This window comes from Solanum lycopersicum, chromosome 1 (genome assembly GCF_036512215.1).
Source record: "Solanum lycopersicum chromosome 1, SLM_r2.1".
Taxonomy (NCBI): Eukaryota; Viridiplantae; Streptophyta; class Magnoliopsida; order Solanales; family Solanaceae; genus Solanum; species Solanum lycopersicum.
In genome coordinates, this window is record NC_090800.1 from 89,426,035 (window position 1) to 89,442,542 (window position 16,508).

The 16,508-nt window shown below is 33.9% G+C and overlaps 2 protein-coding genes across 9 annotated transcripts; one reads left to right on the forward strand and one right to left on the reverse strand.

Moving 5' to 3' along the window:
• Nucleotides 1-936: 936 nt before the first annotated feature.
• Nucleotides 937-4,359, forward strand: LOC101245002 (uncharacterized). Its single transcript, XM_004230588.5, has 3 exons — nt 937-1,269; nt 3,786-3,942; nt 4,111-4,359. Exons 1-3 carry the CDS (start codon nt 1,093-1,095, stop codon nt 4,242-4,244), a joined length of 468 nt encoding a protein of 155 aa, XP_004230636.1. The 5' UTR covers nt 937-1,092; the 3' UTR covers nt 4,245-4,359.
• Nucleotides 4,360-5,045: 686 nt separating this feature from the next.
• LOC101257217 (serine/arginine-rich splicing factor SC35) lies at nt 5,046-12,918 on the reverse strand. 8 transcript variants are annotated; one of them, XR_011213609.1, is made up of 11 exons: nt 12,737-12,918; nt 12,569-12,647; nt 11,848-11,927; nt 10,667-10,733; nt 10,372-10,443; nt 7,942-8,145; nt 7,680-7,860; nt 7,455-7,585; nt 6,947-7,201; nt 6,227-6,706; nt 5,046-5,315 (listed from the first exon to the last, which is right to left on the reverse strand). XR_011213609.1 is itself a non-coding variant. In XM_010316793.4 (8 exons), the coding sequence occupies exons 1-8, from the start codon at nt 12,810-12,812 to the stop codon at nt 7,580-7,582; spliced, it is 765 nt and encodes a 254-aa protein (XP_010315095.1). In that variant the 5' UTR covers nt 12,813-12,918; the 3' UTR covers nt 7,308-7,579. The 8 variants fall into 8 exon arrangements, 1 of the variants encoding a protein (XP_010315095.1); XR_011213607.1 differs by having other exon boundaries at nt 6,227-6,731; XR_011213610.1 differs by lacking the exon at nt 6,227-6,706.
• Nucleotides 12,919-16,508: the final 3,590 nt, after the last annotated feature.

Genomic DNA, 16,508 nt, shown 5'->3' on the forward strand with positions numbered 1-16,508 from the left:
CCAAGTATGTTCGTATATATCTAGGATACATATACAAATATCACGCCCTCACTTTTCTTCTATTCTCGCTCGCATATTTGGTGTGCGGGATATATGTTAATTACACTAGATTTTTTATTAGTGTTATCGAAACAACACCATTGACAACACCACTGTTTGCCATATTTGATTTGAAAATCTTTTCATTTTCTTGACGTTGTAAGATTATTTGTAGAAAAAAAAAAGGGGGCTATAGTGTAATTAGCTATAACTATAGTTTATATTATTGCACCAAAGTTTGCTACGGAGCTAGTGATTTATATAATTCGCTATACATATACAAATGACTATTAATATGTACATTTCGCTATACATATTTGAATGACTATTTATATGTATAAATCTATATACATATGCGAACATGGTTATTAATGTGTATATTACGATATACGTATACAAATCAATTGTATATCGGCATTTGTCTAAATCGCTTTATATAAACAGAAACATAGAGGTGAGTATACATATACGAATCAATTGTATATCTGCGTTTGTATAAAACATTTTATACAAACAGAAATATAAAAGCGAATGAGAGTGACGAGTGAGATCTGATAGAGGGGAGAGAGAGAATATATATATATATATATATATATATATATATATATATATATATATATATATAAAATTTTATTTCACTGAAAACAAACAAAAACACATTTAATACATTTGTATTTGTATAAAAATAAGAGAGACGAGGGAGAGACTGTCGAGAGTGGCGAGCGAGCTTCACTATGAGAGAAGCGAAATAACAACAATTTGTTACAACGTACAATTAAATCAAATCGCAATTATGACATTTAATTTAAATTAATAATTTTTTTATTATATATAATTTTCCTTTTTTTGAAAACTCTATTTTTGATATTTGGTTGCCAGAAATAACTTTTTTTCCCCAGAAAATATGATGGTCGCCTATTGTCAACAAATTGGATTTGTGGATCAATCTATAGTAAAAATAACTCAAGGGACCAAAGAGGAAGTTGCTCGAACTAGCGGGTCAACTGTGATATACTCAAGGATCCAGCCCCGGTTCGGAGAGAAAGAGGGGAAATGGAGGAGAAGGGGAAAGTTGGGAGTGAGAGATGGAGCGCTGCGATCGGAAATCTATCGGAGATGACGTCCAATCTGAACTCACTCCAAAAGCTACTTGTGAAGAAAGCAGTGTTCGTCGACGACGACACTTTTGCCAAAGTTTCTCTCACCTCCGAACAAGCCCGCACTATTAAGGTTCATCTATTCAATTAACTTAATTTTGATGACTTGTTTATATCTGACTAGCTGAGTTTTGTTTTGAGATGGTGAATTGTTCTGTCTAGTTTGTTGATTTTGTTTTCTGGATGTAATATTGAGAGTTTGATCAGTTGGAAAAGGCAATCTGTTAATGCCTTAATGGTGAATGAATCCGAATATCAATGAGCTCGCAATCTCGCATATAACACTAGTTTATTTTGTTATTGGTGCATGAAAATTGTTATCTACTGATTGTCAATTTTTTGGGATGCCCTCCATAATTGTTTTAATTAGACATAAAGAGTCTGATGCAGCAAGCCATATACTCAAATCTTACAAAACTATGTTAGATTCGTTTTAATTCAGAGAGGACCTGCTCGGAACTTTTGTTATAGCAGACTTTAAGTATAGTGATGGATAAGAACAAAAGAAAAAGAACTATGCAAGAGAAGAGTAGGTGCTTATCTGAAAAACTTTGTTTGTGTTTATGAAGTGCAGAAAGTTAGCATGTAATACATTTACTTCATAAAAAAAAAAAAAAAAGTTAGCAAGTCTAGGTCAACTAGGAAAATTCCTGTTTTAGCGTAGTCTAAGATCCTGTGCGAGGAATCTTCTTTTATGTTTTATTTTCTAAAGCTTTTGATTTGTCTCTCCATATCCTTTTGATAATATAATGCATATACGTAGGAGTATGTTGGTTGGAATTAAACTCTCATCATAGTAAATTAGCTTAGAAATCAAGCTGAGTAGATGTCTACAACCCGCTGTTAGATCAACTCTTCTGCTAGAGGAAATGGCTGCCCTTTTTTTTTGTACTATTGAGCTGTTTCTAGTAGACAAACAGAGGAATCTTATGTTGAGCTACACTGAACACAAGAAACATAGTGCAACTTGAGCACTAAATCAGATCATTAAGACGCTAACTAAAAGGTTGAAGAAAGCTCAGTACAAGACTCTTAAGAACTATTAGATCTTGATTTAAGACTCCCCTTCACTAGTCAAATCTTATTATAATGCAAGTTACATTATCTAAGCTATCACATTAGAGTCCCACTGAGTAGTGTGTAAATATCTAGACATTTTGGAAACCGTGAGCAAACATGTTATAAAGATTTGGCGCTTAAAAGGAAAATGACCCGGAGACTTCAAAAATCCTTTTAGCTCCACTAGCTCCAGATGGTGTCTGCACCTTTCCAAGGCATCCTAGTGTCCTAAATTGACAACTGCAATTGTGACTTTAATATAAGCCAAAATGTGGGCACAAGAGGAAACAGAAACATTTGGATAACTTGGGTCCCCTAGTTGAATTTGAATAGGTTGTTGGATACCATCTAAGCTGTTGCTTTGATTTCAGCGTAAATGAACAAATTACAAGGAAACAACTATTTCATGCAAGAACAAAGATAAGAAAGGCAAAGTGTCATCTATTTAAATGAGAAAAAAAGCTTATTCATTTAAATTACCTACAGTGTCAGGTTCAGCTTTGATCTCGAAGTAATGTCTCCGGAAACTGAAAGAGATGCAATGAAGTTGAATAGGAAAACCAGGAAAAGCTTAAAGTCGGTGAAGAAAAGAAGGATAGATCAGCAGGCTGTATCTTATTAGATATAAAAGCAAGCACATTAGTGAGTTCACCTTGGAACTATTTCTGTGAAAATTACAGCAAGAGCAAAGGAACTATTATTGTAGATAGAGGAGAGGGATCGAATGAGGACTGACGCCAGCCAGATTTTGAACCTCAAAGTTTTTGCTTGTCTTTCCTTGCTACTTTCAATCAATCAGATAAGGAGGATTGAGCAGTGGCTTGGGAAATAAGACAGCACTTGATGGGAATTGGGGAGTAGTAAGGGATAATAGAAGCTCAGGCATTGATGACAATTGCACGGGGTGGAAAATGAGTGCTGAATTAAGATTCTGTTGATGCTAAAATGAGTTTGCAGTAGTATAAGATCAGATACGACTAAAAGTGTCCACATTTGCCCGCAATCGCAAGTAAAACCACATCAAGGATAAATAAGAGGAGGTCACTTGAGACTGTTTGGTCATATCCTATGTCGACCTCTAGATGATACTAACCTAAAATTAAGTGAAGGGAAGCTGTTTTTAAGGATTTACAAGCTCCTGAAATCCTCGCAGACTTAGAGAAAGACAAAGCAAAATACACAACATACGACATACCCCGTATAGTTATCACAAGGGGTATGGAAGAAAATTATTATATAGATTATACCAATTAGTTGAAATTATGCTCTATGTATATCAATACCGTTAGTTTAGGTTGTATGCTTTGTAGGATTTTCTTAGCTCACCCAGGAAATATATGCTAATAGAAAATTTCTACTAACAAAATAAAAGGAACTTTTATCAATTGTGTTGGTTTTACATTATATTTAGCTTGAGATGAGTTTAAATGGAGAAACATTGAAAATTCATTTTGTTCGGGACAGGGCGTAAAATGTTGTTGTATACCTGCTCCAACTATTTTAAAGTTAATGACTATTCTATGGCTACAGGTTCTTGAACAAAGAGTTCAGACTTTAGAGCGAGAATTAGATAATGCTATTTCTGCTGCTGCTCATGCACGGACTGAGAAAAGACAGGTTGAGGTGGCTCAGAAAGCTGCTGAACTACGTGCCCAAGAGGTTACAAAAGAGCTTGAAAATACCACAAGTATGTCTTATCTGTCTAAGACCTAATTGGTTTCATTTGGTTGTAAAACAAGAGTGAACATTATAATACACAATCGTCATTTGGAGTTATCAGAGAATTGGGTCTTGTTATTTCCAGCCATGTGCTCACCAAATGGATTTGCACTTACGTGCTCCTCTGTGGTTGCAGGAGTATTTGAGCTGCACATGGAAGAGCTGCGTGCAAAGCAAGAAGAGATATCCAAGCGAGACAAGGAAATTAAACTTTTAGAGGCCATTATTCAGACACTTGGAGGCAAAGGCTCCAATTCTTCCGATGAATGAGTAAGGAGGAGAGTCTATGATGATCGTAATTACCATGTCATCTTGTACCATTTCGTTGTATATTAAACAAAATTTTGTTTTCTAATGCTGTACCTGAAAGTAGGATATTCAGTAATTCTGCTGTGGCCAACTTTTATGTTCTGCTTCTTTTCTTCATTCAATGGTACAATAGCAGTACCACAACTAACAACCAAATATATCTTAGATATCAGTTACAACCGTCTTAGGACCCCCATTTGTATTTATAGCTTCAATATCAAGTCTTAGGATATAAATGGCGTGTTTTATTATCTAATTTATTGTGATCCTTTACCCGATCCTCTCTTCTGGATTTTGCAAATCAAAGCCGAATTATTGTGACAAAACATTAATACGAGTCACCGATTGAACGACCCAAACAAAGGCTGTGACAACTTCATAATTTTTGACATCTTGATGTGGTGTGCAGTCCATTAGTTTTAAAGTATGGTGAGGAATATCCAAACCATCAAAAACATTAGACAAATTTATACTCAGTAGCCCTAAAAAGTTCTCAGCAATAATCTGTACAGCCAATGCTAATCTTGGAGTTAAGAGCCAAAATTAGATCTCGACAATAAGTCATGACACTACTAATACGTATCATATCATAATTACCCCTTTCTTGCTAACGGACAGTTCATGCTTGCTGGCCTTCTAAATTACACCCGGTGTCCTTTTTTACTTGTCAGATTTTGACTTAGCACAACTTATTAAAGAAATGTTGATTGGTATAGTGAATTCACTATTTTAACCCTATTAACTAATAGATTCTCATATATATTTAGTCAAAAAGGACATCAAATTAGAAAATATTAAAAAGTACATTAAGACGGACACAGTCTACAAACCGGGATGGGATGCCTTACAAATTATCATAATAGGATGACGAATACTTCCGCTTCAACGCTAAATGCTAAACACTCTCCTTCAATTATAAAGAAAATCACAATAAAAGAAAGTTGTTGCATCATACATTCCGTACCAAACAAATTAGGGGGAAGTGAGCAAATAGCTGTCATTTGTAGACCCGGATAAATGGTATTCCATGTCCTGAAATATTTAACGTATAAATTCTTCTTTTACACGAAAATAAAATATATCCAAAATTACTACTACATGGAATAAAAGAGAAACACGACATAATTCAAAGCTTTTTTTAAAGTTAGAATCAAACACCGTGAACCAACTACAGGAGAACTACTCGAAATTTCACTTGCTCCATTTGTGCTGCATGGTATATTCATTCAAATTGAATTGAAACGTGGCCATTTCCCACTATTCCCAAATGGTCACCAAATATCACTAACAAGCAGTTCAAAAGGTGGTCATCGAATTTAATTTACACAAATTTAAGCTGTAAGGACCCACATAAGTTAATAGCTAACAAGCAATATTACTCTAGAGAATATAAATATAATATTTGCTTTTTTCGAGTATCGGACGGTAGAAAACATGTCGGAAGGTCGAATAAAGTAGATTGAAATAAATTAAAAGCAGAGAGACAACCAGAGATCCATACTCAACATACTATTTTCCTAGTGGAAATGGTTTTCTCCAAAAATCAGGGACACATACCTTTCCCAATATGAGCACCATACGACCAACTGACATTACAGACTACACAAGATATTCAGATGTCTAATCAAACCCAAAACTATAGCTATACACGGTCAAATAAACATGCAACTGCAAGAAATGGAAGCATAGCTATACACGGTCAAACTGCACAATGGCAAACACTACTAACCACAACTCAAGCGGCAACAGTAGAACGAGATGATGCTGGATAGAATCCGCAGACAAAATCCACTCTTTTGGATCAATATTTTACAGCACTACAAAGAAGTTGTAAAAGTCGACCACAGCTTTTACCTTCAGCAATGTCCAGTCACTGCCTATTGTGTATATTATTACTAATAAAAAAAACATTGAGATGCACAAAACACATAAGTAGTACCAACCTCATCTATATTCAACTAGGGATTCTTCAACCAACAAAGTCATTGGTTTTTACGGTTTAAAGATAGAAGCTGCAATAACCTTGACTTGGTAGAGCAACATTGAACACCACAAACACCAAAAATAAAACGCACTGAAGCTGAATCACCAAGCAGACCATCAGCCACATATAGTATAACATAAGATCAAGTGAAGTTCTGGAAGATCAGAGGCACCCAGAAGCTAAAAGGATGTTTGAACGGACAATGAACCTGCCTTTCATTCAGCTACAATCACGATCAACGAGCAAGAAAATGTCAACAAAAGCATCACAACAAGACATGATCATCTGACTGGTTAGGGTATGATATTTTTCATCAGTCATGCACGTTGGGGGCAAAATAGACCACATGCCAGCATGTGCAACAACTAGCATCAGCTTTGCTAATGGGACACCTCACTAGCAGCATCAGGCACAGAGGTAGATTCATCCTCTGTCCATCCTACATTTCCAGTTGCGTCCGATCCCTTTTTAGAGACAATTTATATGCACCAAACTTAGCAAAAGACTACCCAAAAAAAAAGGAAAAGAACTAGCTAGAAAGAGAAGTTACATTCTTTGGGAAAACTAATCCTTGGATGAAGCTTATTTTTATACTTAATATAAGAACGTGATCAGCTCCTTTTCTATGGATGAAAACATGATGAGACTTGTGAACTCTCGACCGGAAAAAAAGTCTTACCCAATAAATTACACACGGGTGCACAGAGAAAATCTCCAGCCAGCATCTGCTGTTCAAGCATTGCAAATACATTTAACTACAAACAGCATCAGAAGCTGCATGTCAACAGCTAAACCATCAGCACTGTCAATCAACACACAATCTACCAATCAGCCTCCTCAAATTTCACGAACTAACTATAGTTATGAGGGTTGGCAGCCATATCACCATCATCATCATCTGATATCAACCTCACCAACCTTCTCTCGATCATAACTATAAAACCCAGCACGAGTTTGGTAACAGAGTTAGTACACCCATACGAAGAATACTGTCTTATAGTGAGAAGTACAGCAGTAAGAAAAATATAGAGAAGCAACAGTGCAAAAAGTGTTCCATCAATATAGTTTCAGCATCACGACTCATTTTAAGTTCACAACCTAGTACCATAACATTCAAAACTTAAAGATAGCAAAGGCATGCAGTTCATAGAGTACAGAAACATTTAACACCAGGAAACCAGTCCTACCAAAATGTCAGCTAATATTCTGCCTAGAAATTGCATCACATTTTGTGTTTCAACACATTCAGAAGAAAGCTAAAGTTGTTGTTGATGCACTTGTTTGCTTGTTCTCATATTATGCCACCAGAAAACTAATCCTGAAAATTTGAAAGAAAAAGAAGAGCATAAATGACCTGCAAATAGAATTTGATCAGAAAATAGGATCCATCAGACCAAAGCTCGTGATATCACCTCATCAACACGAGGAGAAGGGCTTCGTGAATCCATTGCTCGACCTGGAGGCGAACGACTTCGAGGAGTTGGAGAGCGTTCATTGCGAACACGCCTCACAGGACTTCCTTTTGTGGGTGATAAGCTTCTAGGAGGAGACTCTTTCCTGTGAGGACTGGGGCTACGCCGAGATGGGGAGGCACTACAATAGATTTCACAATAACTGCCTGAAAAAATGCAAACACAAGACGGTAAACATTGTATATAATAAGATTAAGTGAACCTGTCAACTGATGGGCTCCGCCTATAATGTTTTCTGTCCCGTCTCCTGCCACGATCTCGATCATAGTCTGGACTTAAGCTGCGGCTCCTGGACCGATGGCGATAGTCCCGCTCTCTCTGCCGATACCTATCACGCTCATAGCGATCAACACTTCTGCTCCTACTTCTCCTGTATTCTCTATCTCTATGATAGTCATCACGGTATCTGTTGAAGGTGAAAACCAACTCATAAACCCAAGATCAATCACCAGATGTACATTAAATGAACATAGCTGTCGGTTATTATTGGACCAGAAGATAATTCAACTAAGAGACCATCTGGACATAATCTACAGACAAGCTTTTCCCTAGTACAGTTTTCCGTGTGTGTTATCTTAGCAACACAGTATTCAGCTTGCATTTTGAGCTCATAAGCTAGACTCCAGGCAAAACTATACGAAATAACAAACAGCACACTTCTAGCTTCACCAGATATGCAGGTCAAGCACTTGATGAGCATAGAAATGGGTTTTTTTTTCCTTCTACAAAGTAAATTATGTTTTGAGAGCATCACACGGTCTCCCTTTCTACTCTAAGTAAGGTATTTTATTATCATATAACGAAACATTCGTATCACCTAATGGCATTTTCTTGAAGTCTTCCATGGACCATACAACTTATGAAATAAAAATAGGTTTAAAGATGTAAAAAAGATAAAATGAAAACATAAGTAGAGTGGACTGTGAAATCTTAAATGTTGTTTGCCTTCAATATCTAGAGTTCCTTACTTCCCACATGGTCCATATGACTTCTATGCATCGGCTCCGCCAGAAACATCTAAAGCTCTTACACCTTTTCCCCCAAAAAAGGTGATACCAAAAAAAGATAAGAGGTCGAAACAGCTTGAGGAAAAATGCATGCAACAACCAAGCAGGAGAAGAACATCTTAAAAGGTTTTACTTTAAGCTAATATCAGGAAAATTGCTGAAAATAAAATACTGCAGCACACCACCAAAATAAAATACTTCACATGGTTAGTTCTTCTGTTACTACTTTTTATTAAGACGTGCAAATTATTCATATAATTTGTGGTCAAGTTTATCACAAAAACTAATAGACAGTACACATTACACTTCCAAGAACGCTAAAGCAAGAAGGAAGGAACAGAAGTCAAGCTCTGTTTAGATGGAAGATTGTCCCTGCATTCATTTCGTGGATAGTGTGGAAAAAAGGGAATAGGAGATGTTTTGAAGACAAGCAGAGTAACTTCCAGGAGTTCAAAATGAATTGTTTAGCTCTGTTTTTTTTTTTGGTGTAAATAGAAATTAATAGATCAAACAGAAGATATTTTAGCCGTTTTAGACTATTCTAGGAACAACAGGTAGATGTTCAAGCTGTGTAAGTTGTAATACTTTTGAAGGGGGACTACATATTTTGATAAGATTATCTGTTACCATTCTCAAAAAAAAATCGAGCACGGTCATACGCAGAATGATAGATAATCACCATATCCTGAAAACAGAGATTTTCACAAAACCTCATATGACGTAATATCTATTCCTCTTAACTCTTTGCCTACTTTTTTTTCCTAGGAAAAGGTTCATCTTCTCCTCCATTATCTTCCTCTTGCTCGTCACTGAGATATTCAACCACCAAAGGGTTGAAAAGATGAGTAACCATAAAATACAGCCACGAATTAGCAAAGAAACTAGAATAATAACTGTGAGTAGACAATGGTAACAAAATTAACTTTCTACATGTCAGACCCACTTTGACAATTCCAATTTAACCAGATGCATGACCACTTTCTGTAAACTCAGTTTATGTAACGAGTAGTACCATAACTAGGCGACCTAAGGTTAGCATAAATTAAACATAAACCAACACTACGTCTACCAAATGTAGTTCGTGAAAAGACGTATTAATAATCCCTCCCCCCAAAGTCAACTTCAGTCCTTCCTATGTCCATTGAATAGTGCCAATTGTCCAGTCACCAATTTTTCGCTACCTTTGCATTCTAGTAAACCTATTTACCAGTGTTGGTCATGATGTAGTAGACTGTGCCTGCTTACAGCATAGTTGCCTTCCTGTTCCCCATGTAAGTAACTGAACATCTGGATATAATTTTAGCCTCATTTACTTTTGTCTTTTCCTACATATTTATATTAAGAGAATTATATATTAGAAACAAAAGCAAAGAGAAGTAGCCAGCTAATACTGAAAAAGCACATCCACTTGAGTAAGTATACTTCGACCTAATATTTTGTAATTGTCTTATCTTATAAGACCTACCATGTCAACTGAAGTAGTCAAAACAGGCAAACAAAGGGCAAGGTCCACAATATTTTGAAAAAACAATCAGCGGATGATAATCAATAACTTCGCAAATATCTATACAAAAAACACGGTGAGTTCAAAGAACGACATGGTAGATACAGTTGAAAAGGGCGACCTTCTACGAGGGCTTCTGCTTCTTGAGCTTCCCTTGAAGCCAGGAACTTTCTCAATGATCCTCCCTTGGTGACTGAGATAAAACAAAAGCATGAGATCAGAAACATAAGAGAATCCATAAACAAGACATCAAGGGGTAAAGTCAAATTATCCCAGCGAAAGACAGAGGTCCTTTAAAGTAATTAAAAGAGAGAGGACAGGACCATGCAATTCATTCAAACCTCCGGTAGAATATGCACAATAGAAGATTTGAAGCACACGCTTATGATATACATGCAAATGAACCAGTTACTCACATTCGTTCTGCATTTGGCCCATATTTGGCGAATTGAACAGCCATTTCCCGTCCATCAACCACTCTTCCTGCCAAAAAAATCACACAGAGACTTGTTAACATATGTATCTCTAAACATAATCAACAAGATATAATGCAATCAAAACATACAAATAGGGTTGAAAAGAGATCTCAGTTGCCAAGACAATATGCAACTAATGTTGAAATTTAGCGGAGGAATCACTTTGTGCACCATCGTTTGAACTATGAAGCACTAACTTCTTTAAAGAGCGTTACTTCACCAAAAGAAACCCTTAACCACATTGGTTCCTAACTTTGAGCAACAAAGAGTGTGATTTTTAACAAATATAGTTGTTAAAAATTAACACATTTCAAGGTGCTACCAAATAGGTACCTTGTATCATCTAAAAACACAGGGAGTGGGTGAGGGAGTTACTCACACAACATTCAGAGGTGGGAAATTTAACATGCAAATTAAACAAAGAACACTACTTTTCACATGTAAAAAGTAGAAAATAGCCAACCAGACCCTATCTACTAACAGCTTCAATCGCTATTAATCTCATTAAGCCCAACCTATCTAACTACACCCCAAGATGTGCATCCACCAACTAATTCAGCCACTGTTATTGGAAACAAGAAGTTTAATTTGGTTTACATGCTCAGAAGTAAGAACCTAGGTAGTTCCAAGTTTAAGAGATCACGTTTTCTAAATTCAGATTCATCACAACCTTTGGATTTAAGTGTGAAAACCTAGGTAACTGACATGTTAAAAATTGCACATCACATGAAACAGGAATGTGTTTCCAATGGCATATAAATTACAGACCTCAAAATTTTTCACTCTGGAAGATGTTAATAACAATTGTCTCTTAATTCGGTCAAACTGCGATAATGTTTGACAAATTTCTATCTTCTCACCCTCACAATTTTTTTCCACCACCATCAAAATTTCCCAGCAACCATGCTCTGCTGGCTGTTAATCTAAGCTAGAGACATTAATCTCAGTAATACCTAGGCTTTTCATTTGCCCAGTTATATGACCCGACTAGTTAACTCAAGTAAACAGCCTCCTTCCTAATAGAGCTTACTACAGGATTTTCAGAACACCATGCAAAATTTAAAAAAGTCCCAGTATATGTAGAGCGCAACTTCAGAGGAAAAAAAAGGTTAGTGAAGTACCATCAAGCCTATCTACAGCCTTTTGTGCTTCCTCTGCATACTTGTAACGAACAAACGCAAACCCACGTGACTCACCGGTCCTGTTACAAGACCACATAAATAAAATAAATATGGATAAATGACCATGGAAATTTAGAAATCAGTCAACCATGCACACATACTGAGTCGCACAGAACTTTTGAAATACAATTAAGTGATTCTTCCATGTTCAAATTCTTTTAGTTCCCATGGTGTGTCACGGGGAAGGTAGAAGAATCTTTGGCAGATTAGTACACCGCAAAACAACATTTTGAGAATTAAGTTCATCCATCATTCATGTCCATTGAAGAAAGGCTGATAAAAAACATATTCGTACTTGTTCATCTTTTTCTGTTCTTTATATGATAAGACTGCACTAACAAATGGTTTAAGGTCATCCCTGGAATGACCTCTTAAATTTAAAAACAAATCTATTTATTTACAATTATGTAAGACACTACAATTAATTTAGTCCGAATACTAATTAACTCTTTTGGGCAAGCGTCCTAAAAAGAGCAGAATGAATAGTTTCATAGAGAATAAAATACACCTAAAAAAATCCAGATCGATATTAGTTGATCCAGGAAGAATAATAAGTCAGTTATTCTGTACCGAATTTAAAGTTATTTAATTTCTTTTCCTAAGTATCGAATTTAAAATTCTTTAATTTCATTTTAAAAAACGCAAAAAAAGATTCAAGAACCTTCTGTCCCGGGGAATGAAGATATCCACAACCTTCCCATACTTGTCGAAAAGAGGAAAGAGATCATCCGCCGAGGTACCTATTAAACAAGAAAACGATAAACAAACAAGATAAGAACGATCGGAAATTGAGGGAAATCACTCAAAGGGAAAAAGAGGAAAAGCTTACGGAAAGTGATGTTGAGTACGAGGAGAGAGTAAGTATCAGCGATGTCCGGCGGGCCAGTTCTCCCGAAGTGCGACATTTTCTCCGGCGTTCTATTCTTCGCTCGATCTGATTAGGGTTTCGTCACCCCGTTTGTAATGTTGGGAGGTGGTTTTAGAGCGTTCAAGAACCTTCTTGAAAGAAATTAAATGGGAACCGAGAAAGATATATAATTGCCATAAAAGATTCCCGATTTTACCGAACTACCCTTCTAGTTTCCCTATCTGACAATGGACCAGCTTGTTGTCATATGATTAAAAAATGAACAAATTTTACAAATAGCAAAAAGTCATATTAGTGTTCTTGCAGTTTGTTATTGGGTTATAAATCACAAGCATCTAATTTATATAATATTGTAATGTAATGATTGTATATGTTTATCAGTGAACTAATCGTACATGTATAATTAATAGGAAAAATTATATATAATAGCAAACTAATAACTTAAATTAAATGGAATAGCTAGGGTTTGATTTAATTATGCTCCATAGCAAATATTAGCTAAAATATGTCAGCATCTCTCTCCCAAAAATCTCGCTCGCCACTCTCCATTCTCGCTTGCCTCTCTCGCTTTATACACAAAAGTGTATAATTCTGTTTCTGTTTTGTATAAAGCGAGAAAAAATTGTATATGCACATGCAAAAATGTATATCTTCGTGTTATACACTTAATTATACAATTTACAAACATTTTACTTCAAATATTGCAGAGAAAAAGGCCAACGAATTATATAATTGCGAATTATACAATTGCAGTGAAATACAATTTTCTCTAGCTTTATTCAACAGAAGTGTATATATTGTGTTTCTGTTTTTGTATAAAGCGAGAAAAACATATATCTTCTTGCTATACACTTATAATTATGCAATATACATACATTTTAATTCGATTCAACTGTATGCAAAACAAATTATACAATTGCAACGAAATAGGCCAGCGAATTATACAATTTAGGCCAGCGAATTATACAATTGTATATGTATAGCAAATTATACAGTTTTATGTTTGCTATGGAGTGCAATTATGCAAAGTTTGCTTTAACGTACAAATATGATTTTTTTGTTTGCTATATGTGAAAGTTGTCCTAATTAATATCTATGTTTAATAATTATATTTTATATATCAGTATAAAAAAATTTGAATTTGTATACAGTAAATCGAATTAAAATATTTGTATATAAAATTTCTCTCTCTCTTTTTATAAACACAGATTATATATCATATTTTGTATAATTTGTGTGTGTATAAAGCGGGAAAAAAAAAAGAAAAAAGAAAATTGGGGAAGAGAAAAAATTATATTTGTATAATTATAAGTATATAGAATGAAGAGATTACAGTTGTATATACAATTTTCTCTCGATTTATCCAAAAAATAATCTATACACTTGTGTTTGTATAAAATGAGAATGACGAACGAGATTCAGCGAGCAAGAGAATGGCGAGCAAAATTCAAATTAAAAAGTGAATAACAAATCATTTTCTACGAATTATAATTAAATTAAATCATAGCTATAACATTTATTTTTAAAATAATAATTTTCTATAATACACATTTTTTCTTAAAAATTCGCCCCTCTAGATGCTTGTTCCCTCAACAAATATATATATATATATATATATATATATATACATATAAAATTGATTTTGAATGATATTATATTGTTGAGTTGGTTGTATCATAACACATAAACTATATGTTAATGATATTTAAATTTAGTTGAAATGTAATCTCTAATGATTTTGATATGAAAATGTTATTTTGATGATTATGATGTATTTATATTAAAGATAATTTTTGTTTTTTTAACAAAAATTATTAGATATGTTCAATTGAAAATATTAAAATACTTTGAGAGGTAATGTGATGATAGGTATCACAATATATAAAGATTGATAAGATTATAATGTTATTCGTAAGATATATAGAAATAAAACGATCATATCAGAAGAGATGCAGGTGTAGTTTTAAACTCCGACACAAGCATAGCACGTAGAGTCGCTAACAAAGTTATTTAGTGCTATTTGTTATATTCGGCAAAAATGCTTGAACAATGAATATAGAGAACAATTATCTTTCATGCAAGAACACACGTGGCATTTAAAATTGCAACAACTGTATGAGCATCTATGTAATTCCTTTTGAATAGTACATTTGTACCATTTTAGTTTTGCTCTACACATTTTGTCATTCATCAAAGTCATTAGCACGTTATTTTAGATATCTTTATGTAATAATTTTTGTGTTTTTAGTATGTCTATCAATATGTTGTTATGTTCTTATTTTCGTAATTTATTTGAATGTGAGCAGATCAAATACTTTGTATCGTATAATTTGTGTTTTGTAAAACTTATATTTATACTTTGGTTACACTTTTTCTAATACACGGGACTCTAAATGCAACCTTAAGTTTATTTGCACTGCATTAATACAATGACACTTTCGTCATTTTTCCTTATCAAGTTCGAACCATTTGAATCATTCTCTCTTATGAATGACTTGTATATTGAACCTCAGTTTTATATCAAATAGTTCTTTGTTATATTATTGAACTTACACTTTAGGTATTTTGTATTTAACTTAAATATTTTACAATATAAAATTTATCTCCAAACTTCTAGTCTAGTATTAAATTTGTTGCGAGTTTCACCGATCATAATAGCTATGTCATCCGCAAAATAAGATACACTAGGACAATCACACCTTTAATTTTTCACATTGATTTAATCAATATTTGGCAATAAAAATAATTTAAAGGTTAATTTGTGGTATAATTCCATTAAAATTGGGAAGTGCTTTGAGTATTTTTTTCACTATACGGGGAATGTTTGGTAGGCTTAACGGTTGGTTAAATCTATTTTTACATAAATTTTTATCTTTTGAAAGTATTTGATAAATATAAAAATTAGTTAAAATAAGTAAACAATGACTTAATTTAATTATGAAGTGTTTGACAAGGTTAAAAATAACTATTAAAATAAATTTTAGAAATCAAAAATAATCTTTCCCTACTTTTTATTTTTTGATTTAATAATTATTTAATTTTAACTTTTTATTTATAACTTTTAAAGTATTTTTAATTCATTCCAGTCTTCCAGACAAACTTATTGTTACTTGAGTTTTGACTCCATTATATATATTCCTCCTTACTGTAGCACATCATCAGCCTTAAAGGTTTACATCCATTAGGAGTTTGTCATAAGCCTTGATGTAAGTTATTCTTATAATGAGATTAATATTTTTTTGTGTAATTAAGCATTCCAATATAAATTCAGACTTGCTTTCGAAAACACTCACACCCTTCTTCACCCTTGTCTTCACCATTTTTCCAAACTTTCATAGTATGAGATACTTTATTCGTTCATTTTTACTTGTTAGTAGTCGTAATTTGATTTGGTATATCATTAAAAAAATAATTAATGATGTAAGTATTTTATCAAATTGTCACTTATTAAATGATTTATTGAAATGGTTTGAAAAATAAATATTTAATGTTAACGAGTAAAAATATGAAAAAAATTACTTATAGAACTCAATTATTGTCCAGTTTTCTTTTGAATAATCATACTCCTTATGTCCCAATTATTGTCCAGTTTTCTTTTTTACTTGTTTATTTTGACAAATTAAATTTTTTTTAATGATTATACTCCAATTAATTACTTTAACAAATATAGAACTCAAAGTCTTAAAATTTTAATTAGTCCCTCTCATAATTAATAAAATTAAAGGGTAAATTC